At 42.1% G+C, this 26,542-nt stretch overlaps 1 protein-coding gene across 1 annotated transcript in view; it reads left to right on the top strand.

The window, feature by feature from the left end:
* The window catches only part of COL22A1 (collagen type XXII alpha 1 chain), a 900,581-nt gene that overhangs the window by 427,164 nt on the left and 446,875 nt on the right, over window positions 1-26,542 (top strand). The window contains exons 11-12 of the mRNA XM_069220797.1: window positions 10,532-10,594; window positions 11,649-11,687. Of these exons, the coding sequence (XP_069076898.1) occupies window positions 10,532-10,594; window positions 11,649-11,687 (102 nt within the window). The remainder of the gene's footprint in view (window positions 1-10,531; window positions 10,595-11,648; window positions 11,688-26,542) is intronic.

Raw genomic sequence — 26,542 nt, 5'->3', positions numbered from 1 at the left:
TCATTGCTGAGGGTGCTGAGCTAGTCTGCTTCTGATTTTGCTCCAACTGTGAACTGGAGTACTGAACATGGTCAGGGCGTTAACCTAAGGTGTGTTGATTTGAAAGTGGATGATGGAGTGGTCAGTTCATGTGAGCTCTTGGGTGGAGTTGTATTTCATGCTGTCAGTTCTGGTGAAGATGGAGTCCAGTGTGTGTCCTGTGATGTATGTTGGTCCAATTTAATTCAATAGGTAATGTGAAGAGCAAATGCCTTGTAAGTAGTATTTGAAATATAGGGCAACACAGTACACTGTTTTAACATATGGCAATTAAAACACTGATTTTGCCAGTGTAAACCTTTGACTTGATGGCCGGTCAGCCACAGGACCATCAGGGGACAGTAATGGTGGCTCCACCATATTTAGCAGACATCAACTATGATTCATGTCGTTTTTCTTCCTAGGTCTAGCGCAGCAAGACAGGGCAGCCTTAGGAAGGGAATGCATGCAGTGGCTATCATGCCAGACCCCCTGCACATCACAGGCATTGCTTTTTTTCTGGAAAATAAACTCTTGCCTTGGGCAATTGTTTTCAGAAAGCAAAGAAGTTACTACATGGCTGACTAGAACATGGCACCTGCTTGGTTTACTTGGAGTCACTGCACAGGCAAACCCCTTCTGACTTGACATGCCAGCAGATTGCCCACTAGGATCTAAATGAGCTGCACAACTTCTCAGGGGGTAATAATATTTACACAGTGTCTCCTCCCAGTTTCTGCTTTGTATTTAACTTTCTATGTTAAACTTATAAGAAGTATTGCAGAAGGGAAACATGGCCAATAGTTAGGTTAGCAGATATTTTACCTTCTCACCATCACATACATTTCTCCTAATATATGGGGGGAGGGGTGCCAGTAATTTCCATAAATAGATTAACATTCCCTAATGTTTGCTTACTGTGAGGGAAATGTGCAGTAATAACCACCATGGTTTATTTCTCACAACGTAGGGAAAACTTAAAATATGTTTGATAATTAGCTGCTGGCAATGTATCTGACCTTCCCGACACAATATTTGAAATGTTTAACATAACACATGTATTTGTAAAATGGACATGCACTCCTTGGTGAATCTTGGCACTGAATAAGAGATAGCCCACTCCTTTTATTGACTTCAGAAGGGTGAAAGGCTGAGTTCCTCTGCTATAATTTTATCCTGTGGCCATGGGGTTAAGGACAGTTTTCTGGAGTGGATACATTTGTCCACTGATCCACCAGACCCAAACATAGCTCCTTGTGTCAAAAATGAAACATAAGGGACACAAACTAGATTTAAGACCATTTTCACATGTTTTAGTAACTTTTTTTGATGGAAGTTCTCCATTTCACCAACAGCTCTTTATTGGTGGTAAAATGAAGCATTTAAATGTAACCAAATTACTAGAATTATACCTCAAATCATATCCACTGCTAGCATGTAAATAAGCAGAAACAACATTTTGAGACTTTAAAACACCTGCGGCAGTATCTAAATGAGGTTCCTGTCTGAAGTTGAAGCGTCCCATGAAGGGGACTAGAAGTGTTAATTTCAGTCTTATTGTAAATACCATAGCTCTACCTGATCAAGTGCCCACACTTTGTTGAGGTGCCACCTAATTATGCCAATATGCAGCCTTTGCTCACCATCGCAACTTCCGTTATCATTCTGATTGTAGGAGTGGTAACCAAGAAAAAGCATAGCCTCCTTAACCTTGATCTTCTTCTATTCCCGACATTCCCATTGCCTTTAAATAAACTGTTTCTCAGCTGTGTGAAGTTAGTCATTAGGTTACCCCAGTTGGCACTGAGGAACAAGGAAAAAGAGGAAGTAAACAGCAATGGGTTGGATTGGGTGGATGGTAGCTGTGGCTGATCTTCTGTCGTGGCATGGAGTCTGAACATTATTTCGGTGAAGGTAAGTCGAAATAGTTTATTTTCAAGAGGTTTCAGAACTGCATGTCACATGGCTTAAATCTCAGTTTGTGGTTGAGGGCATTCAACATTTTGGTCCTGGAATCTTAAGGATCCTTCTCCGTATTTCTTCCTCTTTTAAATTTGTTAGCTGATCAGGTGAGCAGACCCTGAACGGAGGTTATAGACAGTGACTAATGGGGTCCTTACCTTTGCGGGTATACTGCTGCTTTGCCCCAGTGTGCTTTGTGAACAGCACAAATGCCCTTGAATTTCATCCTTCAGATCCATTGGGGTTTTGATGTGGATATGCTTGCGGAGCATTAAGCACTGTCTAACAGCCTGATTGTTTAGCCTCTGTAGCTTGGCGATGAAGTTCCTTTGGAGACCAGCATAAACCATGTTGCAGTAGTTCAGACATGCGTAAAGAGTTAGCTCTTATTGCCCCAATGTGCTCAGTTTGGAGTTGCGTTTGCAGATAAAAGAAAGATGTAGACTAAAACTCTTAGGACCAGATGAAGTAAGCCTTTTGTACCTCGCAAACGGCAAAAAACGCTGTTTGCGAGGAGCAAAAGGCCTTACGCAATGCAGAATCACATTTTGCGAGTCGGTACCGACTCGCAAAATGTGATTCCGACTCGCAAATAGGAAGGGGTGGTCCCTTCCTATTTGCGACCGCATCGCGATGCAGAGTTGCTTTGAGACCGCGAAAGCGGTCACAAACCAACTCGCAGTTACCATCCACTTGAAGTGGATGGTAACTCATTCGCAAAAGGGAAGGGGTCCCCATGGGACCCCTTCCCCTTTGTGAATGCCAACAAAAATATTTTTTCAGAGCAGGCAGTGGTCCTATGGACCACTGCCTGCTCTGAAAAAAACGAAACTAAATGGTTTCGGCATTTTTTCTTTTTGCAGCTCGTTTTACTTTAAGGAAAACGGGCTGCAAAAAGAAAAAAAAAACTACTTTATTAAAAAAAGCAGTCACGGACATGGTGGTCAGCTGTCTCCAGCAGGCCACCATCCCTGTGAGTGCCTAGACTCGCTATGGGGTCGCAAACTGCGACCCACCTCATTAATATTCATGAGGTGGGTTTTTGCGACCCCATAGAGAGTCGCAGAAGGTGTCTGAGACACCTTTCTGCATCTCAGATTGCGAGTTGCAATTTGCGAGTCGCTATGACTCACAAATTGCAAGTCACAATTTTTAACTTACCTACATCTGGCCCTTAGTCACTACATCAACTTGAGGTGCAAAGCAAATATCTTGTCAAAGAATATGCCCATATTTCTTTGTTTCATGGAAGACAATGGGGATTAGAGGTGTCAAAAGTCAGATGATCAGTCACAGGATAATGAATTGGGCTCAGTTGATCTTGTCAGGATTGACTAGGGCATTGTGACAACGCAAGTCCTTGAGCTCTGTAGCTAAGCACTAGGTACCGAACCATACTGTTGTATGGCTTTGATGCTTGTCTATGTTTCTCTCAGTTCCTCCACTTTGTTATTTCATCTCCCTTCTGTTTAATCGGGGTTCCCTGCTATATATTCGGCACTTACCTTTTTGCTTATGTGCTGTACCATCAGACTTATGATTTACCATGTCCTGCGGCACAAGTTATTTTTTATGTATTTATTTATTTCCAAACTAAATTCCTCACCACAGTAAAAAACAGCTGCATCACCATACAAAATAAAATCAGTAGTGAGGAATCAATGAGTTGTTAAATAAATTCATACAATAATTATACTGCAGTTGCTGCATGGCATGCACAATATGGGCAATGTACAGGAAAGGAAATACAGTGCAGTAGTGCCAGGATCAAAGAGAATTCATGTTAACAATGGTATAATCACATTACAAAAAGGGGATGGGAAGGAGGCAATAAGGGAAGAAAGGGGTATGCACTTTAACAAGGGCAGAGAATCCCATAGTCATAATAACTGTGTCTGTGAACTCATGTTGCTAAATTGAGCATTTGTGCTAATAGGTAATCTTGCAAAGGACCCCATATATTCTTGGGCCTGCTAGAAGGGGGCAGCATGGAATAGTATATATCTAATTGCTCATGTCAGTAAGGCAAATCCGCTAGCCAGTCTTGAATAGAGGGTATTCGCCCACCTCACCACACGCAGGCCACGCAGCGCTTAGCAAGAAGCAGGGGTAGGGCAATAAGCCTTTTGTTATCATCGGGCAGTTCCGTCGGGAGGCATAAAAACACCAACCCAGGAGATGGGCTCACCTGCATTTGTAGCATTTCAGAGATTGTGGAGAAAACAATAGACCAGTAAGCCACAATGGGAGGGCACAGCCAGGCCAGATGCAGGAAGTATGCCCCTCCTCTATAAAATCTGGCACACTCACCATGAGCGTGAAGTTTATTTTTATAGAATTTGGATGGGGGTGTAGTAGATCTGATGATCGAAATGGAAATGTATAACACAAACTTTGCCATTAGGAGAAAAGGACTGAGTCAAACTTCATGTGCCTGCCCACTCTTTGTCAGTAAAAGATTTGCCTAGATCCGCCTTCCAACGAGACCTAGCAAGGTAGGAGCTCATCAGCTTCTCAGAATTCATGAATGGATAGAGGCGAAAGAGGAAGTGCGGTAAGAATGAGGATAAAAGTCTTACATTCCGAAAGTGCCTCTGGGAAGTCTGGAGAATGTTCCTAAAGCAGTGCTCTGATACAAATATAGTGAAGAGATCTAGTGGGTCCAACGGTACACAAGCATCCATAGTGAGATGCTGACAGAATTGTCACCTGAGGGAAAAGACCACTCATCTCAGTTATACCCCAAGGCAACACGCTCTGAGCAGCCAGTCACTTCTGTAATATGCAATATAGTGGAAACTGAGTGACCTTCTGCACAGGGTAATATAGCACCTTAAATCCAAGATTAGCCTGCAGTCGGATCCAAGCCTGGCATGCTACTGTGTCAATTTCCCAGCAGGATTGGTGTGGGGTCTGACCAATAAGGACTGGGAGGGGTCGTGGGCTATTCCTGATTATGTTCAGGTGCATAGTGCACCGAAGAGGAGGGTAGGGGGCGAAGCCAATTTTAGGCCAAGGAGGCTTAAGCATAGATGTAATAAAGTTCAAAATCCTGGGCCACAAGGCTGACCCGATCATAGGGGAAGATAAGGGTTTTTTCAGCAAAGTCTAAGTGAATCCCCTGTCCAAGCAAGGTCCGCCATAAGGGTACACAAGGTACAGAAAAAGCTGCAAGGGAATGAATAGGTATGTTTTGGAAAGATAGAGTAGCCGCAGAAGTATGACCATTTTTATTATGGCAATGTGCCCCTTTAATGAGAGGGTCAGTTTAATCCAACTACGGATCTGTTCGTTTGATGTGTGGATTGCTACTCCATAACTCTCAGTTAGTACATCTGGTTTGGTAGCACTGAATTCGATTCCCAAGTATTTGAGAGAACCAGTCACCCAGCATAATGGCAGCAAAAGCGGGTGAATTTTAGTGGCAGGGGTGAGGTAAAGTATATAAGATTTAGTCCAAATGATAGCTTTACCAGATACCACCCAGAACGAGGAGAATACCGCTAAAGCGGTATTAATGTTCTCTTATGGGTTATTCAAATAGAGGGTGATATCATCGGCATATAGTGAGACAATTATATTGCACTGCAAGAAAGCAAGACCCCTGCATCCGTGCAATTGCCGTATGGTCAAGTCAGTGGCTCAGTTGCCAAAGTGTAAAGCAAGAGAGACACAGGGCACCCCTGACGAGTGTCTCTGCCGATTGGAATGGGGTCCAACAATAGGCCATTCTCACTGACTTAAGTCAGGGGCGCTCTGTACAACAGCTAGACCAAGCTTAAAAAAAGGTTCGGGAATTCTTGTTCTACAAAGGACCACTAACAGGAATGGCAACTCAGGAGAATCTAAAGCTTTAGTGGGGTCAAGCAAGACAGCCACTGATTTCTTCTCGGGGTCCAAGTGGTGCAATAGGGCAGAAAGCATCCAGAGGCTTTGGGAAATCGAGCAGTTGGGGGTAAAGCAGGCCTGTTCTGGCAAAACGGGTTACTAGTTGATTAGAGGACTCATTATAGCACCATCTGCCACTATTCCTTGTCTCTCACTCTAAACGTGTGCTCTTGTTTTCTTTCCTGTTCTGTATCTAATTCCAAAGTCCTAGTTTCAGAAGGCCTCATGACTGAACTGACTTTGACTGATAATTGGCTTCTTTGAATCGCTCCGTTCTCTCTTTCCCCTCACCTTTTTATAGGTTGTTCTATTGTGGTAATCGCTTCTCAGAGAATGGGTGAAAGGACTGGGAATCTATATTTTGACTCCATTTTGGTTGAGCTCTGATTGTTTCAGGTGAAAATTTGAATTTGGGAATTGGCAGTGTAATTTTGATTCATAAAGAGCTGGCCTCCGATTTCTGCCAAAGGGTGAGTACAAATATTGAATTGAAACAAAAGGAATGATTATTGGGTTATGCAACAGAGCATGTAGATTACTTGATAAACCCAATACATAATTTTGAGTGAGGCTGGTGATATACAATTATGTTCACAGCCATATTGAGAGAGATGTATGCTGCTCATAAATCAAGGAGTTTTAGTGGCACTTCTTTCCTCCTTGATCAAAAAAGGAGTTCCTTCCTGAATTTGGCTTAAGATGTTTCCATCTCACTTGCATGTCTGAAATCTGAGTGGTGGATATGGAGACAGTGAATAAGTTCCATGTATTCTTGGAGCTGTCACATTGACCCCCTCTCTATGATATTGCTGAGGAAGGGTAGGTAAGTGATGGGCCAGCTGTATGCCGAGGTATTCCAGGCTGTGAATTATTTGTTTCAAGAGGTGGTGACAAAGACATGCTTCAGAGAAAGTGGAACACCGCCACATCGTAAGGTGCATTTAATTACTTTCAATGTATTGACCATGAAGGAGTGGAGGGAATAAGTTATTTGAAGCATGAGCATTGCTCTGGAGGGATATTGATTGCTTTTATCTTGTTGGCCATGTTCGGAAAATTATCAGTCTCCATGGGCTGGAATGAGGCCATAGCCAACTCTTGTTGTGGTATTAGGGAAATGAGAAGGTATGAAGAATGATCCTGCAAACTGGAGATCCAGTTTCAAGTCTTGGTAATTTTTGCTTTAAAAAGGAGGAGGTAACCACTGTGTTGTTGGTTTGCATCTAACCTAATTTACAATGAATCTGGGTTAAACAGCTGTTGTTAGCTATTAAAGATTTCCTTAGTTTAGTCTCAATGTAGAAAGTCGTTTTGCCTCTTAAGGTGCTTTGTGGTACCCTTTCTTGTGTAATTTGTATTGTGTTTCATCTCCTGCAGTCTGACCTTTACATGGCTGTGACTTCAGATTGTTGTTATCATGTTTCCATTCTGCTAGGTCTATTTTGAGCCACTTATTGATTGTTTGATACCCATCTTTGCATCTCTAGTTTTGGCTGGGGCTACATTATCAAGAGTGGGTTTGCCAGCAAGGGGTTAGGGTCTATTATGTCAGAGATGTTGATAATATTCTAAGTAGACTAACCCTATTCATTGCTTATGTTTCTGACATATCTTGATAGAAAGGAGGTAATATAATTTTGTGTGAGATTAAATTATTCACCAAATTGGTCAGGTTGAGGAAGCAAAGAATAACTCTGACACAATAGCTGGTTACCCAATAAGACTCTATCTTCAAGGTTATGGGTGAATAGCAGAGAGAGTGTATGGCCAGTGGAGTATGTTGGACCACTCAATTGCTGATTAAAAAGTGGGCATGTAACTTCCTAATGCAGAAACCAGCGCCTCTGAGTCCAGCTTATCAATCTACAGAGTGCAGTCTCCTATGTTCAGAATGCAGTTGATTGTGAGCAATAGGTAGAATGCCTACTTCCAGAATACCTCTAAGAAGGTTGGGTTCTGGTTGAGGAGACAAGCAGCACTTGATTACTGCATTAAAGGTGGTTCTGGGATTAAATGGTGGAGCAGCAGTTGACTCTACATCTGAAGAAAGAACACAAAGTGTTGAGAATATCTGTACAGATCAGGTCACTGGTATATTCTAGAGGGACCTTACGTGTTTCTTTACTGCTTTCTTTGGTGTCAAGAATGTCTGTACAGGTCAGGCCAAATGTGTAGTCTAGGAGAACCCATGTCCCTTTCTTTACTGCTCTATTTTTGGGGAGAATGTCAGCTATAGGAATGGGGACATCAAGGCACATGGTGGCAGTGGCACTGAAATATGTGTCAGTAGGGCACACTAAGTTCTAGTAGGATTTGGATAGGAGGTTATGGCTTGTGTTTCCTCAACATGGATCAGACATTAATTGGGCAGAAGGTTATGTATGACCTCTGTGGTAATATTTGAAGGATAAGGCTTAGAAGAAGTAGTTGATGTAGACTATGTTAGTGAGTACAGAGAGAGTAGAACGTGGTTTCATAAGGGACTGTAACAGGTAGCATGCTGGTGAATTACGGAAGCAATTATGTCCATTTGGTGGTTTTGAGTATGTGCAGTTTTGACTTTCTGAGGTGTTGAAAGATGTATTGGAAGAACAGGAAGATTATGAACCATGGGAATATCCTTACTTTATACATTGATATTTGGTAGTAGTTTCATTTGATATAATATCTGGATTTCTGACATCTTTCATAGGGAGAAAGTACACAGGATAGCAGGTTGGCAGCCTTTAAGGTTATATGAGAAGACCTGAAGATGGGTCTTGGTGCATTTTGTCTTGAGGCTAGTATAAGCATTTAGCATGAGTATTTGTAAGTCTGCTCTCAAAGTGTCATTTTTCTGCTGCTTTTAATGAATTCCTGTATACTCTACTTTTTTTTATATTGTATGTAGAAAGTCCTGCTCATTGTAGCTGATGATCTACACCTTTTTAGTTCATATTGGAAGCAATAGTGATCATAGTGGGAGGGCTCATAGGTGTTCCAACTCTTAGGTTGATAAGAAATCTTTTGTGGGGTACAAAATTGCGTCTTGGTGCATGAGAGGTTTGACCTACAGTTAGTCCCGGAGGGTTCTCGGCTGTTGTAGTCTGACTCTGTTCTTGTGGTTGTCTAGTGGTATCAAGGATTTTATGTATGTCTCATTGATCAAAATGCTGCTTGTTTTGTACATCTCAAAAGGTGTTGCTTATCTTAACAGTATCCTATTATAAATATATTATGTCACACCAAAACAGCTTTCTTGTGTTTCTGAAGCACACTCGACAAGACAGAACAAATTATAATGACTCCTTATAGCAATATTATGAATTCAGCCATTCTGCCAATACACTACAAAGGAAGGGCATGTGCAATAGTTCATTTTTGTTACACGGATGGAGTTGGTGAAAAACCTAGCAGGCTATGGTATGCTGCATGAAATAGTTTGAGTGTTGGATGGTCCACAATGCACAATTCCCCATGTGCATCAGCGGACCAGTATGCCCCCCTGAAATACACTATCTGTGAATTCAGGTGGTGAAAGGTGACTATTTCTTGGCAGCCACTTTCAACATAAAGGTAAGGAAAAGAGTGTGGGATATGTTCTGTGTAACTTCTCAGAACCACTGCACGGTTTTCCGTGAGTCACTTGAACTTTTCTTTTCACCCGATTTAAACAAAAGAGCAGCCTCCATCAATGACCAGACACAGTCAATGCAGGGTCTTGGTTGCGTTTTGGTCCAGGGACCAGAATAAGACAGGCACCAAATGTTCTACTTTTTCATCTGCTATGACCTAATGCAAACATGTGTATGAAAATGTGAACATTGATACACATATTCTACTATATATGTGATCACTGGGTATCTTAACCTGATCAAATTTTCATCATATAAGTTTAACTGTTGTGTCATTATTAAACCAAATAAACAACTTATTTTTATAAAATCTTTATTGTGATGTCTACAGTTTAATGAATGAACTTAGTGTGCATGGATAGCCTGGTCAGCCATGCTGAAATTCAATCTCATGGCCTTCAGATCCTAGAACTTTAACTGTTGTATCATTCTTAAATAATATAGACAAAATATTATGTTAAAGCACTTTGCTTGGACTGCTGCAATCCAATTTGATGAAAGCTGAGCCAGCCATGCTGAAATTCAATCTCATGGGCTTCAGATCACAACAGATATCAATAGAGTGCATTAACTTGCTCAGCCACCCCTGCCATCCTAGCCAGCCTTCCTAACTTTGGTCAAGAGAGAGATAAATAATTGACACATTTTGTCTTGCCAAAGATTAGCATAATGAAGGGGCTGTGATAGAAGCAGGAATAAGACAACAGATGGGACTCACAAGAAAATGGTTATATCTGTGTATGTTTTATAATATCCCATAGGTGGGATGATCATATGTATTTTATCAAAGTTTTCCAAGAAGTCATGACGTAAGAGAAGAGTGATATGTAAGGTAGGCTCCTTATTACAGGTAATGCTAACCTAAGCATCATCGCCTTAAATGGGGATTTTAACTTCATGTCTTGTTTTGATTTGAGTGTGTGTTGGGGTGACTTGCGTAGATTGGTTGAATGAACTTAAGTTGAGCTTGAATAATAAATATGTTGAATCAGATGGTGATCAAAGATATAGTTTTGATTCACCAGATTGACAATGTTGTTCTTTTCCAGGGAGAAAGTGGTCCTGCAGGTCTTCCTGGTCCTCCAGGTTCAAAGGGTGATAAAGGCGAAGCAGTGAGTAGACATTAATATTATATGTTGGCTGTGCTGCAATGCAGATGTGTAGGTGATGACCATGCCTGGCAATCGTAGCAGGTGTGACCTAAAGTGAATGCTGTGTGCAGTTGTGAGTGATTTGCTTCCCGATGGGCCTGCCATTTCAGCTCGGAGGGCAGCACTTCCTTAGTCCTTAGCGCAAAGCTACACCATTGGATAACACCAAGGAAACCACTGACTGCCATTGGGCAGCATGACAGCCATCAGATGCATAGTGCCAGTCAGTGAAAAGTCTTTATATAAATTTAAATTAGTATGTATTTTATCAAAGTTATATTTGATTATAATGCAAAGGTAGGTTCACCCTTACTAGCGGCATTCATATGTAGCAGCGGCTTGCGGGGCTTTGTTGGGGTGGGGCAGCGCACAGGGGGAGTCCAGGGGGGGAAATTAATTAAAATAATAAATGAAAAAATCACTTAACTGCTTTTCCGACGCTGCTGCTGCGCTGCTCCTCTCCTGCACTACAGGCTCCCAGCCTGCCCTGCAGCCAATCTCTGCTGACAGCAGCGCTCAGATTGGCTGGGAGCCTGTGCCTGCTCTCTCCAGCCCGGCAACTGTGTTGCTGGGCTGGAGAGATCCTAGTGCGCTTTCATGGCCACTGAGGGGGAGTGCTGAGCACTCCTCCTCGTTCCCATCATAGCCCGTGGCCCCGCCCTTTTACTACAAAATGATAATAAACATAGTTTATTATCATTTTGTAGGAAAAGTTTTGCAGCTGCTGCCGTTGGCGGGAGGCAATGCTCCTCCGCCATAGCGGAGGACCCACGCCTGTTCATATGTCTCTTACCAGTTTGATGAATATGTTAATCTTTTGGGAATTTGTGCAAAAACGCTTGTTACTGTAATCCAGCAGACGTGTTTAAAGAAAATTAAGAGCTACCTCTGGGGCCACAGAGTTAATCTAAGTCATCCTTGTGGCCTGGTTGTTAATATGATCCCTTTCATACGTACCTATGAATAGAAGAAGAGTCAATATATAATAATAATTGATTTAACTTCCTCCTCCTAGGGCCAGGCAGTATCCATAAAAGGAGAGAAAGGAGAAGAGGTAAGCAAACGAGGAAAGAAAATATATATTTTTTAACTTTTATATTGTTACACTTTTTTTGTACTCTTCATTAGTTACCACTTCATTGACCGCTTGGTGCTGTTGGGAATGTCGAGTTGCAGACTATAATCTACAGATTGGGAGGTCTCTCACTGGAGAGGAATCCATAGGGACATTGATATATAACCTTCCACCTTGCTTTTGTTAGTGTGGTCATTGTTGTCTGGAGATTTATTAGTTTTACCTGCATCGGTGCTACGTGGGAGTGAGTGACCTGATCTTGCATGTGTGATCAACACTATGTGCAATGTTAGGTTTCCTTTGTGGAGGTGTACTGTTAGGAGTGGTAGAACTGAGAGATCCTCCAGCATACCCGCTGTGTTACGTAATTTCTGTCTATAGGTTGTTTAGTTTGTGTGCATTCCTGTTGTGTTGGGAGGTCTGTCTTGCAACCTTTTGACCTCATGTAAGTGTGATCAGTGCTGCCAGCGGGTTATGGGGAGTTCCCTGTGGAGATGTTCATTGTGAGAGGGTCATTTGTGTTTTTTCTTTGTGATGATTGACTGTAGGGTGTGGGATAAGTGATATTTTTGCTAACTGGTGAAATCAATAAATATCATCTGCAAATTAATCTTGTGAAGTTCTGTGGTGGAGAAAGTTATGAAAAGGATTTTCTTCATGTAGAGATGAAATGTAGGCATGCATGTTTAGATACAGTTTTGCACTGAATGAGACATGAATACAAATAATATTGGTTGAGGATATTGAATTAGGAACATAGACAAAGTAACAGCTGGGAATTTATACATCGACTCAAATTTTGAATAAACCACACATAACTAGGCAGATTCACCTATAAATGAGCATGTTTCAGATGACTTTAATGTACAACACTGTGTGACGTCTCTTTGTGAACACTGTGGTCCAATTACAAACTGCTTTAACATAGGAAGGCTCAATTCAATATTTAGACCACAATATTATTGTCGGCATGTGATATATATTTAATTGTGTCCATGACATAGAGACAATTGGGAAGCATAACACTTCTAATGCTGACCTCTTTAGGAATCCTGGAGATTGATGCATGAGGTTTCCTTTCCGATGTTCTTTCAAAAGAAAAAAATATTTGTTCATATATACTTAAAACCTGATGAAATTCATCACTGATGACATCAGCATAGCACCTGGTAAATGAAAGACATATGAAATTTAAGTGATGTTACTTATGTTTTATGGGTGACACATATTATGTCATTGGGGCGTGGATCATTTTGTTGCTCCATCATCACCACATTGACAAAAGCACCATCCTATTCCAGTACGCAAAACTCTATACGAATCACCCATTGCATGTGGCTCATCAAGGTATCTTGTAAATTATGCTCCAGGTTACTCATATTGATACCTCACACTTAAATCTTTTGCCACTTGTGTGACAAGCACTGGTCGAAGTTTAGTCTTACAGCATTGTTATCCTCCTTCCCCCTCTGCCGCAACCAGATGCCCAGATTAGGGGTGGGCAGATGTTTAGAACTGGGGTTACTTGTTGTTAGAGTATGCACCTTGTACAAGTAGGAACCAGTACTTCTAGTCAGGGTAAGCTAGATACACACTTGGAGATCACCAGTGCTCACCCTCTGGTAGCTTGGCACAGTGCAGGCAGGCTTATCTAAAGAGGCAGTATGTAAAGTATTTGTGCAACATACACACACACACACACACATGCAGTGACAAAATAAAAAGTGACAAAATAAAAAACAAAAAGGCTCCACACAGGTGTAGGAAAATATAAAATATTTAGCTCAGTAAAACAAGACCAAAATGACAAAACTCCACCCAGTAGAAGTCGAGATTTGAATTTTTAAAGAATAAACTAAAAAATAGTGCTTAGAAGTCACTAGCAGTCAAAAGGTTACTTGAGGTAATGAGGAACCGATGCAATTCCTAAGTTCAGGCCGACCGCAATAGGAGAATATGCTGACTACAGAACCCACGTAGGGTCCTCTGACAAAGTACCTTAGATGGACCAACGCGTTGACGTGAAGGGTCCAATGTGTCAGCTCCGATCCACGCAGTTTGGTTTTGGTAGATGCGTCATCGTCAAGCCTCGCAGTCGGGCCCTACATCGAGCTCTGTTAAGATGAACGCAATGCATCATCTTTGAGCCTTAAAGAGCGCCGTTTTTGAGCTCAAAGAGTGCCATTTTTGAGCCTTAAAGAGTGACGTCATCGAACAGCCTCTACATAGGCATCATCGAACAGCCTCTGCGTAGGCGTCAAAGGGCCATGCGTAGGTTCCATCCAGTGAAATGGTGAAGAAAGTGGCTTCAGAATGCACTTCTGAGGCCCAGGACTAGAGAGGATACCTCAGGTGAGGGTAGAAATCACAGATGGCAGAGTCCAACAGCACCAGGAGAGTTGCAATCAGACTTTGATGTCCTTGAGACTGCAGGAGAACAGTGGGAAAGACAATAGGCCCTTGGGGTGACTCTAGTGAGATAGGTCTAACCCTTATCCTCGGCAGAGATGAGATCAGTAGACAGCAGGGCAGCTCAACAAAGCAGAGAAGCAGTTCCGTGGAACAGTCAGTCCAGGTAAAATAGCAATCTTCACAGCACAGCAGTCTTTACTCCAGCAGAGTTCTTCCCAGGTCCAGTAGTGTACTGATTTGGTAGGGGCAGAGCTCCAGTGCTTATACCCAAATGTGTCTTTGAAATGGGGTGACTTCCAAGCAGCTCTGTGAACTGCGCACATCCTCCTTTCATCTTAGCCCTGGTTCCAGACTATTAGTATTTGTGTGGGCACTCCACTGTTCCTGTCTAAGAAGGCCCATCAGAATGCAGATGAGTCCTTTGTCACATTCACCCTTCATGTGTTTGTGGCTGTCTAGGGGATTGCATAAAGTGTAGCTGTCACCTACCCCAGACATGGATTGGAGATAGGCTGCAATGCACACAGAGCAGTAAAAGCAGAGAAATGCACACTTTCAAAAAGTGGCATTTCTAAAATAGTAATCTTAAATTTGACTTTACTAGTAAAGAGGATTTATCATTACCATTCCAATTATATGAAACCTGATGTAGCTACTCCTTTCTAAACAGGAATTGCAGTCTGAAAAGTATAGTAAGGAATTCCCAATGCTGGCTTATGAGAGGAGTAGGCTTCACAGTAAGCCCAAAGTATTTTTCACTACTAGGACATTTAAACTTAAAAGTAAATGTTCTGCCTTTTAGTTACATAGCACCCTGCCCTATGGGCTACCTAGGGCTTAACTTAGGGGTGACAGATATGAAAAAGAGGAGTTTAAAGCTTGGCAAGAGGTTTTAAATGGCAAGTTGAAGTGGCAAAGAAACACACAGGCTCTGCAGTGCCAGGCCTGAGACATGTTTAAAGGGCTACTAAAGTGGGTGGCACAACTAGTGCTGCAGGCCCTCTAGTTGCATTTAATTTGCAGGCCCTGGGAATATGGTATACAAGTTTACACAGGACCTATAAGTAAATTAAATATACCAGTTGCGGATACCACCAATGTTACCATGTTTAGGGGAGAAGGACATGCACTTTAGCACTGGATTGCAGTGGTAAAGTGGTCAGAGGGCCAAAAAAAAGGTACAGCAAACATGTGAGCCAAATAGGCAAAATGTTTGGGGGAAGACCACCCTAAGGTTGACACTTCTAACAGCGGAGCTCATGGAGTTTTACTCCACAAAATTCCATGAGGTTTTATAAAATCTCAACAAGATTCCGTGAAGTTCCGCCAACCCCTTCACAGCACCGCATAATGATTTTGTGCACACTCCATTGTGCTTCCTCTATGAGCTGCCTTAAGAGACATATAGAGGTCCCAGTATCATGTTAAGGACTGGCTTACATACTGCAACCCAGCACTCATAATAATAAATCCTTTACACAAAGCTGCTGTCACAATTTTGTAGCTGTGACGCTATCTAATGAGTTTTCCTATAAACCACTGCACCAGTTTGTAAGGAAATCAAAAAATACCTGCACTCCTTATTCCAATTAATCTTAGAGCAGTATGTTACTTCTGACAAGCCCTTCTTGCAACCCTTTTGATCAGAATTCCTTGATATCGCCAGCCCTAGGCTGTCACTTAGTGATTTACCTGGCACCTGAATGTGGATGTCCACAATGCTGTGTGTGACCCCTCTCTGCGGGCCTCAATTGGCCCCTGACTGCACATGATTGCTTGTCACCTCTGAACTCTGATAATCTCCTCAGTACCTGTCCAATGGGAGCTCTGGTTTTGACAGAACAACACTTAACTCCTTTTGTCCTCTCCCTTCAGGGCTCTGGCACCCAAAAGTCCCTCAATCTGCCCTTCCCCTCAAGAGCTGCACCTCTCCATTCCCTTTCTGCTTTATCTCTCACTCGGACAGACCATCTAGGATTGTGTCCCTTCCCTCTATTTTCCTTTTTCTTGCTTAACCTCCTAACCACAGCTGTGGTGCCATACCTCGGGGGGGGGGCGGCTACACTCCTCCGCCATAGCAAAGGAGCCGCTGCTGGTGTACACACATTTTGCTGTGGCAGTTAATATTAGTTACTATGTTTTTTTTTTTAACGTTTTGGGCAAACCTGTGACAAATGTGCAATTAGTGCACGGAAACTGGGCCTAACATCATTTGCATGTCATATGTGCAATATTTTCACACAAAAGGCTAGATCGGGAAAAAAGCAAACATGATATCTTGAAAAGATGCTGAATACGATGGGCTAGTTAAACACCCGGTTTTAACATTGACGTCTGAATGACCTCGTATGTCCCATGACTCTCTCTGTACCTTTCTATTCAACACTTTCTAAGGGCAGATTAGAATACAAGAGCAGTTAACACAAATCCTCGCAAACTTTTAATCATTTGTAGCACAATTACAAATCGTAAACTTGTATTGCTGGCAATATGGAAATACATTTTTTTACTTAATCTGAAAATATTAAGTGCCTTCTTAGTATATTTATACGTTTAGAGATATCGTTGATATTCGTGCACGAGAATGTGCTAGAAAATGATAGCACTACATTTTTATACTTTGTAACATCCATTTTTTTCTTCCAAATACGAGAACTATATAATTTAACATTTTACCCCAAGAAAGTATAACATTCTTTTTACTAGCATTTTTCAAAATAGTATGTTGTGCAGAAATGTTTCTAAGTCTGTTATGCTTCTCTAGTAGACTGATAGATGCGGTCCTAACTAAGATTCAATAGGTAACGTGAAAAGCTATTTAAACAAAATCATGTATTGCTACAAAAAATCTAGAAGTTCAGAAATCCACCACAAGAAATATTTCCAAACCTAAGTAACAAAATTGATATCATATTTTTCAGTTTCATTGAAAAATTATAAATCCCATTATGCTTGGCGGAACAGTCATGTTAGGTAAAGGTAAAATAATAGTGCATTTAGAAATAAAAAACGTTTATTTGTTTTCTGTTTTTAAATTCTAAATGCTCTATTTCTTTATAAAATCATTTTTATTCTAAAATATTTTGTCTGAACTTGCATAGCTCCTTTTCAGCAAACGTTACAATTGCAAACGCTACAATTATTTTTAAATATTCTTTGCACTCCACACTCAAAAATATGTTCTCAACCATGTCTGTTAAACTGGACAAATACAAATACGAATAGCATCGTCATTTATAGAATCCACAACAAATGGTGTCTCTCTAATTGTGTTTCAAAGTGTGCTGTTTTGTACTAGAGATTCACAGGGGCTTCCCTTCCCCCTCATAGCTCATTATCTATATTCAGCCTCTCTTTGATCGTATCAGTCAGAACAAATGTCGAGCCATAGTTTATGGTGATTGTTAGAAATGGGGTCTTTGGTTGACAGTCAGGTTACCCCCTGTTCAAGCAAGGGCCCTCACTCTAGTCAGGGTAAAAGAGAATCACCCTCAGCTAACCCCTGTTTACCGCCTTGGTAGCTTGGCAGAGCGGTAGGCTTAACTTCAGAGTGCTAGGTGTAAAGTATTTTTACCAACACACACAGTAACTTAATGAAAATACTACAAACTGACACAACACCAATTTAGAAAAATAGGAAATATTTATCTAAACAAAACAAGACCAAAACAACAAAAATCCGACATACACAAGTCACGTTATGAATTTTTAAAGATTAAACTCAAAAATAGCGCTTAGAAACACAAAATGCTTAGATGAGGTGTTAACACAGCCTCGTGACGGAGTCGTTCCCAACCAGCCGACACCAGCGGCATCGGACACGGAGTCGCGTAGACCCCCAGGTACAGTACCTTTGGTGAAGAGTGAAAACGAGTTGATGCGCGAAGTCGGGGATCGTGGCGTCGGTGCGAATCATTGATTCTGCGCACTTCGAGCGGCATCGATCACGACGTGGTGCGGAGACTTCCATGGAGTTGTGGACTTCAGCGGGGCTGCAGAGGCATCGGGCCTGCGAAGATCGTCGCGTTCCAGCAAAGATCACGGAGGTAGTTGCAGGCAGCGTCACCGGATTCAGCAGCGGCGTCGGTCCGAAGTCGATTTCCTTCGATTTCCACCAGCTTTCCTTTCAAGGGCCCAGGTACTGGATAGGGCACCACTTGTCAGAGCAGGAGTCTCTCCAGAGACTCCAGGTGCTGGCAGAGAGAAGTCTTTGCTGTCACTGAGACTTCAAACAACAGGAGGCAAGCTCTAAATCAAGCCCTGGGAGATTTCTTCACAAGATAGAAGGCACACAAAGTCCAGTCTTTGACTCTTACTCTGGCAGAAGCAGCAACTGCAGGATAGCTCCACAAAGCACAGGCAGGGCAGCACTTCTCCTCAGCTCTTCAGCTCTTCTCCAGGCAGAGGTTCCTCTTGATGTCCAGAAGTGATCTCAAGTCTGTGGTTTTGGGTGCCCTTCTTATACCCAATTTCTCCTTTGAAGTAGGCCTACTTCAAAGTAAAGTCTCTTTTGAATGTGAAATCCTGCCCTTCCCAGGCCAGACACTCACCAGGGGGTCGGAGACGGCATTGTGTGAGGACAGACACAGCCCTTTCAGGTGTAAGTGACCACTCCACCCCTCACTCCTAGCTCAGATGGCTCATCAGGATATGTAGGCTACACCCCAGCTCCTTTTGTGTCACTGTCTAGTGTGAGGTGCAATCAGCCCAACTGTCAAACACCCAGACAGGGAATCCACAAACAGGCAGAGTCACAGAAATGGTATAAGCAAGAAAACGCTCACTTTCTAAAAGTGGCATTTTCAAACCCACAATCTTAAAATCAACTTTACTGAAAGGTGTATTTTTAAATTGTGAGCTCAGAGACCCCACACTCCACATGTCCATCCGCTCCCAAAGGGCAGCTACACTTTATTCAGATTTAAAGGTAGCCCCCATGTTAACCTATGTGAGGGACAGGCCTTGCAACAGTGAAAAACGAATTTAGCAATATTTCAGTCAGGACATATAAAACACATTACTATATGTCCTACCTTAACTATACACTGTACCCTGCCCTTGGGGTTACCTAGGGCCTACCTTAGGGGTGCCTTACATGTAAGAAAAGGGAAGGTTTAGTCCTGGCAAGTGGGTACACTTGCCAAGTCGAATTCACAGTTAAAATTGCACACACAGACACTGCAATGGCAGGTCAGAGACATGATTACAGAGCTACTCATGTGGGTGGCACAGCCAGTGCTGCAGGCCCACTAGTAGCATTTGATTTACAGGCCCTGGCACATCTAGTGCATTTTACTAGGGACTTACTAGTAAATCAAATATGCCAGTCATGGATAAACCAATTACATACAATTTACACAGAGAGCATATGCACTTTAGCACTGGTTAGCAGTGGTAAAGTGCTCAGAGTTCAAAAGCCAAAAGCAGCAGGTCAGACAAAATAGGAGGCAAAAAGATTGGGGATGACCCTGCATAAGCAAAAAAGTCTAACAGTGATGATACACAACTGATCATTAGGCATGATTCAAAGGCTCAACACTCCTAATTGATTTATACATTTACCTGCCATATTTATTTCTGGATAGGCTGGAACTTTCTTAAGCAAAATGTCAATAAAACGGAACTTCTGATTGGATACAAGCCTTGACGTTGGGACCCTGTTGACTGGACTCCCTGCAAAGGTTTGACTCACAAATCTCTTCAAAATTCCAATCCTTAGTTGTCATTTTCAATAAATAACATTTTCCTGAAAAACAGTTGAGCTTAGTGCAGAGACCTGTCCACTGCTTAGTTTGCAAAAATAAAATGTGTCATGGCCCTCGTCATGAGGTCAATGCAGCTTGCACCACCACTGACCCTGCAATCACTGACAATAAAAGTACCAGCAAAATTGCTAACCATCAGACTCATACAAGTGTGACAGTACAGACTATCAGACTGTTCCAGGCCCCAGAAGCTTGGTTGGCAGGTTTAGTCATTTTTAAAATATATTGAATTAATATATAATTGTTGTGTGCTTTGCTCTAAATTAGGCAAACAGTGCCACGATGTGCCAGGCTGTCATAAGTGATGGTGCTGAGCGTCGGAAACAACCGGCTCAAATTAAGCACTGGCTCTGTTTCAATCTTCTCTTTTTATTGAGGAAGGTGTCCACATTTCTGCCACAGTCTACATATGCTGGTCACCAGCTGCACACTTTCCAGACTGGATTGTGGTAAGAAACCCAACCCGGTCTGCTGATATGTTTTCTTTGGTCCTCACAGCATATACTATACTTTGCTGTTATAATGACCATTTATAATTCCCTTCATGTTATCCAGGCCTACCTATCTGTTCATTGGTTCAAAGTGAATAAAATAACCAATTCAAATGCATGTTTTTTATGATAAAACTGAACTGGACAGTTTACTTCTCCGTTTCAGCCAGATGGGACGGCGTGCTCTGCATCTGTTTTGCTAGTTAGCACACCCCGAATTGAAAAATCTTGCATTAGTGGCAGATGCTTTCAGTTTCACGATTACCTTTTTGGATAGTCACTAAACGTTTTTTTTCTGTCTTGCTAAGCCCTGGACACCACTTCTTTTAGTTATTGTTGGCAAGGATCTCATAAACAAAAGGACCTGGGATGCATCATACTTTAACAAATAAATAAACTATTTAAAACGTAGAAATTGTGTTCATACCCACTTTGACTCAAGCAGTCAGAAACAAATGATGTGCACAGGCGCAGCCACCAAAATACAGAGGCGGACTTGGTTTTTCCATGGGCCCTAATGCAAATACCATAAATTGGCCACATGTCCCCAGATAGGTATTAAATACCAGCCTTCAGAGGGAGTAGAAGCACTCTCACACCCTGGCAGCTCAAAATATGTGTGTGATTAATCTGACAACAGAAGTAGCACTGATACATATCTATTCTAGATACCACCTGTACTTTTGTTAGGAGGCTGGCGTGATATGCCAGGGGAGGCAACATTACTCACTTCTCTTTTTATTACAGTAAAAATGACGTGTTCCATCCAATAGAAAATTACAGTGCCACAGAACAATAATGGGAACCTAAATTATTTATAACATCATGTTTCATGATCCGATGGTTCCCCAGTGTATACATAAAGCGAATTATATTGATAAATCAAAGGACAATGCATAAAACAGGTTTAAAAACATTTAAAGTTAGGTTCACTTTTATTTAATATGGTTTATATATTCAATGTGAACTATGCTACTGGAATAATTCGTTTCTTCACATTATTATCACAATTCGACTTATGATCATTTGTAAGGTGCTGTCACTCCTGTGAAGCACAGAAAGGAGGATCCCTTTAATATATATCATTGTTTATATATTTACAGTACTATAACGTAGCAACAAGTTGTGTTTGTTATTTACAGCTTTCAGTTTGTAATCATAAGAGTATGCGCCGCCCAAGCATTCTGGGAGCTGTAGGATGTAAACCTTCACATTAGGACTCTGCTCATAATATGTCCTCAGCACTGCTTGGCCACCTTTGAGATCAGGGACCACAAAGACTGCGGCAGGGGGGCACTCGAGGTGTAGCAGCTGCCACATCTGGTAACTCCAAAACCACAACCATGCCTCCACATAGCTTTGACTCTGTCCGACAGGCCAGTCTCCAGATCACCATGCCTAACTTTGGATTCAGTTCAGACATAGTATAAATGCTCACTAGGTCTCCCTGCTTACTTGGGAGAGCTAGCTTGTCCACAAAATGTGTGTTGAGCATAACGTACTGAGGCACAGAGGGCAAACAGAGAAGCTACTAAGGCCCTTCTAGATCTGGTTAGCATGCAGGCAAACCAGGTCTGGGTCTTTGCAACAAAGTATGGTAAGGGTACAAAAAACAATAAATGTCACTTCAAGTAGCAGAGTAATCATTCAGGACACTGGCAGTTGCCGTGGTACATGCCTTTAGCACTCAAGTCTTGATTCATCCATCCTCCACTCTTTGGTGAGGAGTAGAGATGCCATTGAGGTTTGTTACTACCATTGAGAAAGCCATGGGAAACTACCTGACCAGAAGTTGTTTTAAATGGTTTGATGTGCTTCCTATTAAGGAATGTTAGGGATGTCTGCAAAACCTTGGATTGATCTCATGAAGATTTTCTACTATGGACCTTGATTTTTCAAGGACCCAAATATGAACTGCAACACTGGCAGGGGTCCAAATCTAAGAGGGCTGTCTCCTCAATGTCAGCCTGGGTACCACATCCATAGCTCTGAACTTTATGGGCTAGTTATTGTACTGGCCTCTTTGCAGGTGGGGTCATCAGCAATAGGGCATTCCAAAAGAGCTTCAGTATTTTTTTTTAGGGTCTCACCTACATGTTCTGGAAGAATAAGTATTAGGGACCACCACTGGCGAATATAGTAGAACCATTCTGCCTCTTGCTGATATCTTATGTAGACGACACCCAGTTGGTAGTCTCCCTTTCCACCTCGGATAACTCGGACGCCTCCCGGCTGGGCCCCTGCCTGCAAGCAGTCTCCAGTTGGTTTTGGAATGCAAACTTAAGTTGAATGGGGACAAAACAGCGGTTATGGTTATGGGCCCCCACGCCCATCCACACCTATCGATACCCATTCTGCATACATTAAAAGCCATTCCTCAGCCCAAGAGTCACTTCAAGAGACTATGCATATGGTTAGATCCAGGTCTTACCATGGACCGTCAGGCAAAGAAAATCTCCTCCACCTGTGTCGGGATACTTAAACTCCTTAGGAAAGTATTTAAAGTACTCCCTTTCTTTGCTAAGAGACTTATTGTACAAGCGCTAATCATTTCACGCCTGGACTACAGGAATGCCCTTTTCCTAGGCTCTCCAAATTATGTAAAAAAATAATTTGCAGGTTGTCCAAAACATGGCCGTCCGCCTTCTCTTCAACCTGCCCAGGCACCATTCAGTGAAACCGGTGCTGCTAGCCTTACATTGGCTCCCCGTGGAACAGCGAGTGAAGTTCAAAGCCCTTTGCTGTATCCACAGAGCCATCCACGCTAATGGTCCCCAGTTTCTGCAGACACTAGCCATCTTCCATAAGCCTGTGAGACTCCTTAGGGCATCTTCAGCTTCATTGGTAGTAATCCCCCCAATAAAAAAAGCTAAATGGGGGGGAAGAACCTTGGCCTACCTCAGAGCCAAACTTTGGAACTCTCTGCCCATCTCCCTTCAGAAAACCGGCCACAAATTATCTTTTTGGCGGCTGTTAAAAACTTGGCTGTACTAGTATCTGTTGCCAATGCTTAGTAGTTGATGGATTTACGGATAGCGCTGGGAGGCCTTAGGGTAGCTATGCACTCTACAAATCTTTATTACATAACATATCGTGTCTGTCTCAAGTAAGGTGCTCAGTAAACGGGAAGGGAGTTCCAGATTATATTACCAAATCCTCACCGTTGGACTCCAGAACTGTAGATTAATATATTGCAATAGATTGTAAATCCAACCAATCAGTTTTGTAGCAGATTTTCCCTCTTTAGAGGTTCTTCTAAAGACAATACCACTGGCCTTCTTCCTAGAGGAGTAACGATGCCACTGCCTGTGAGCCGCTGGCCACATATAATCTTTATGCGTCTATTCCCAATGGGGAAATGTGGATTTCCCCAAATGGGTCTTGGAGACAAAGGAACTCAAGAGAAGGATGAAGTGGGATTGGGATGTCTATGCTATTCTTTGTTGGCAGCATCCATTCTCCATCTTCCAACTGTCGTTCTCATAGAGCTCAAGATGTACATGATCAGCTAAGGGTATCCCAAATGGCAGGTGAGCCAACATTGATTGCAATTTATCTCCTATGCAAGAGCATCCTGGTATTCTTTATTCTTATTGCAAAATTAATGCACACAATGTTTACGAAATTTCCAGTCATGGAAAAAAATAAACTCAAAGGGACCCCCTATTTCTACCAGGCTGGTGAACTTAGTTTGCAAACAAAGGCCAACAGGCATTCCTATGTGCAGCTTCTGCACCCTGAAAGTTATCAGCCAGGTCCAATGAAGAAGGCAACAAGGTGGGCTACCAAGACTACAAGTTAGGAAGACCAAGTGAGGATCTCCCCATGTCAGAGCTAGACTCAGACCATTGACATGACTCGAGATTCATGACATAATGCAAAGACAATACATATGTAGCCCAATATATGCCAATGTTCAAAGTCCAAGCACAGAGTTCAGGGAGGGACAGGTTGTCATTGCTATTGACTCCATCAACAACCAACATGCCTTTAAAAACAGTAAACATGTTATAATGCTAATTCATTCTATGTTGTATCTGATCTCTATTTGCATTGGGCATCTTTAGGGGTCCCGGTTTTATGATGTTTATTTTTTTATATTTCTTTATCTGTTTATCCATGTTTATTTTTTTGTAATTTTATCTATATTTATTTTTAGGGTTTACGAAAAAAATTAAGCTGAAACTAGGAAAATTTTGCATTTAGTGAATCAATAAATGTACATTCTTATTTGAATGTCTAACGGGATTCCATGATATAAAGGCCCACAGATGATACATTAATATACTTATATGAAAATAATAACATTTTAGAATCAGCCTAATGCATATAGACTGTTATTTAACTCTCATTCAAAAAATTTCTACATCTTTTGGTCCCCTTTTCTGTCGAGCCACACAGCTGTTGGCATGGCAGTCATGACTGACAGTATTTAAAATCAATCAAGTAAGAGCCTAATTTCTGTTTTCAGCCACACTTAAAAATAAACAGACAGAAAAAAAATGTTTTTCTGTTTGTATCTGTAAAAATGAGTAAAAATGGAAAGCAGGGAGCTTTAAACATCTTCCTTCCTCGTGCTTTAAATCCAGCGCATTCGCATTGTCCACAAATCCCTTTTTTGTCTCATCACAAACACCATTTTTGACATATTTTCTGTGATCAATAAATGAGACATCATCATGTAAGCGGATAAGATAAACATGTATTGCAAGTGAAGGGTAAATGTACTGGATCCCGTGTCACTTTCTCCAGGTTATATCCCGCTTCAGGATTCCTTATTCCGTGCAATGGAATCATTTGATATATTGTGAGCACCTTCATACCCTTATTTGCAAAGTATCTTATGAGCATCACACTGCCACTGTGCGTAAAGTGAGACGGGGGCTCCTGGAGTAGTGCAGAAGGCCAGCAGCACATCCCTGAACTGAGCCATGGAAGACCCGATTCCAAGGGACTCAAGGTCACAGGAAGGCGACTGTCCACTCAATGCCAGACTCCAGGCAATGGGGTCACTGTCACTCAGATCAAAATTTCTAAAAATGGAAATGTTATTATCAATATTGAACTAAGTGGGAAACAATGTTGGTTTCTCGAATGAGTGTGATATAGTCTGATCGCGACAGCTCTCACATTCGTGATATGCCGTTCTGTGTTCAGTCTTTTCCTTTGCTAGCCATGTATCTCCGCGCTTGACAAATGGGGAGTAAATTTACAAAGGCCTTTTCTGTGAGTAAGTGTGACGTACTCCAGTCTTGAGCATGATTACTCCTGAGTTTTGGAGTAAGTAGCAAGCACATATGGTAATTACCTTTGTGAACCAGATCCAAGGTATGAAAACCTGTGTGCACATGACTGTCAGTTCAAACCAGAACCAAGAACTGAAAGTCCAATACTCAATGGTTTTTAATTGTTGAACGCTCTGCTAAGAGGGATCAGCCTTTCCAAGATGTCGGTGCCTGCATTCTTACTCACTGACCGCGTTTCCTACAAGATGACCGCATGCTGTTGGTTAAAGTAGCCTTCAAATTACATGACCCAGCCCCTCCCAGCCGAGTACCGGGCAGCAGCCCTGCACAGGGAGGGGAATACCCCGCCTAAACCACCGGAACACGCTCCACAGTAAGTTATCATAACGAGTCAGTGTATAAATAGTCCCCTCTGGGTGCTGCACTTGTCTGTTTGTTCAGCCCATTTAGAGATGTATTTATCTGTCCTTTTAGTCACTGTGTTGGGAAATATATAAAGTTCATGCCTCCATTTAGCAGTGTGTTGAAAGGGACCTTCAATGTCTGTGCAACATTTGTGGTCAAAGGCTTTATTCTGTAAAACCACAGAAAAAGGAGCTGCTGTTTGAGGAAGGCACTACAGAACAAAGTATTTGCACATGGTTGTGATTGTGGTTTCAGAGGTCTAGCCAGAGATTAAAATAAAGCATGTCATTTGAGGCTTTGGACTTTCAGGCTTTGCATCGTTTGTTGCTAAAGTTGTCACAGCTTGAATCGTGGCAGCAAAGGGAGGCGGGAGCTTAAAGGAGCCTCTGAAACAGCTGCTTCAAAAAGGCTCCAGAGCAGAGCATCGCCTCCGCTCCAGGGACATTATTCAGGCTTTGGTATATCTGGATTCAGGAGGAGGCGGCGGCAGAGGTGAAAAGATGGCCTTCATGGGA

The sequence above is a fragment of the Pleurodeles waltl genome, chromosome 2_2 (assembly GCF_031143425.1).
Source record: "Pleurodeles waltl isolate 20211129_DDA chromosome 2_2, aPleWal1.hap1.20221129, whole genome shotgun sequence".
NCBI classification, from domain to species: Eukaryota; Metazoa; Chordata; class Amphibia; order Caudata; family Salamandridae; genus Pleurodeles; species Pleurodeles waltl.
This window is presented reverse-complemented; position numbering and strand designations above follow the sequence as displayed.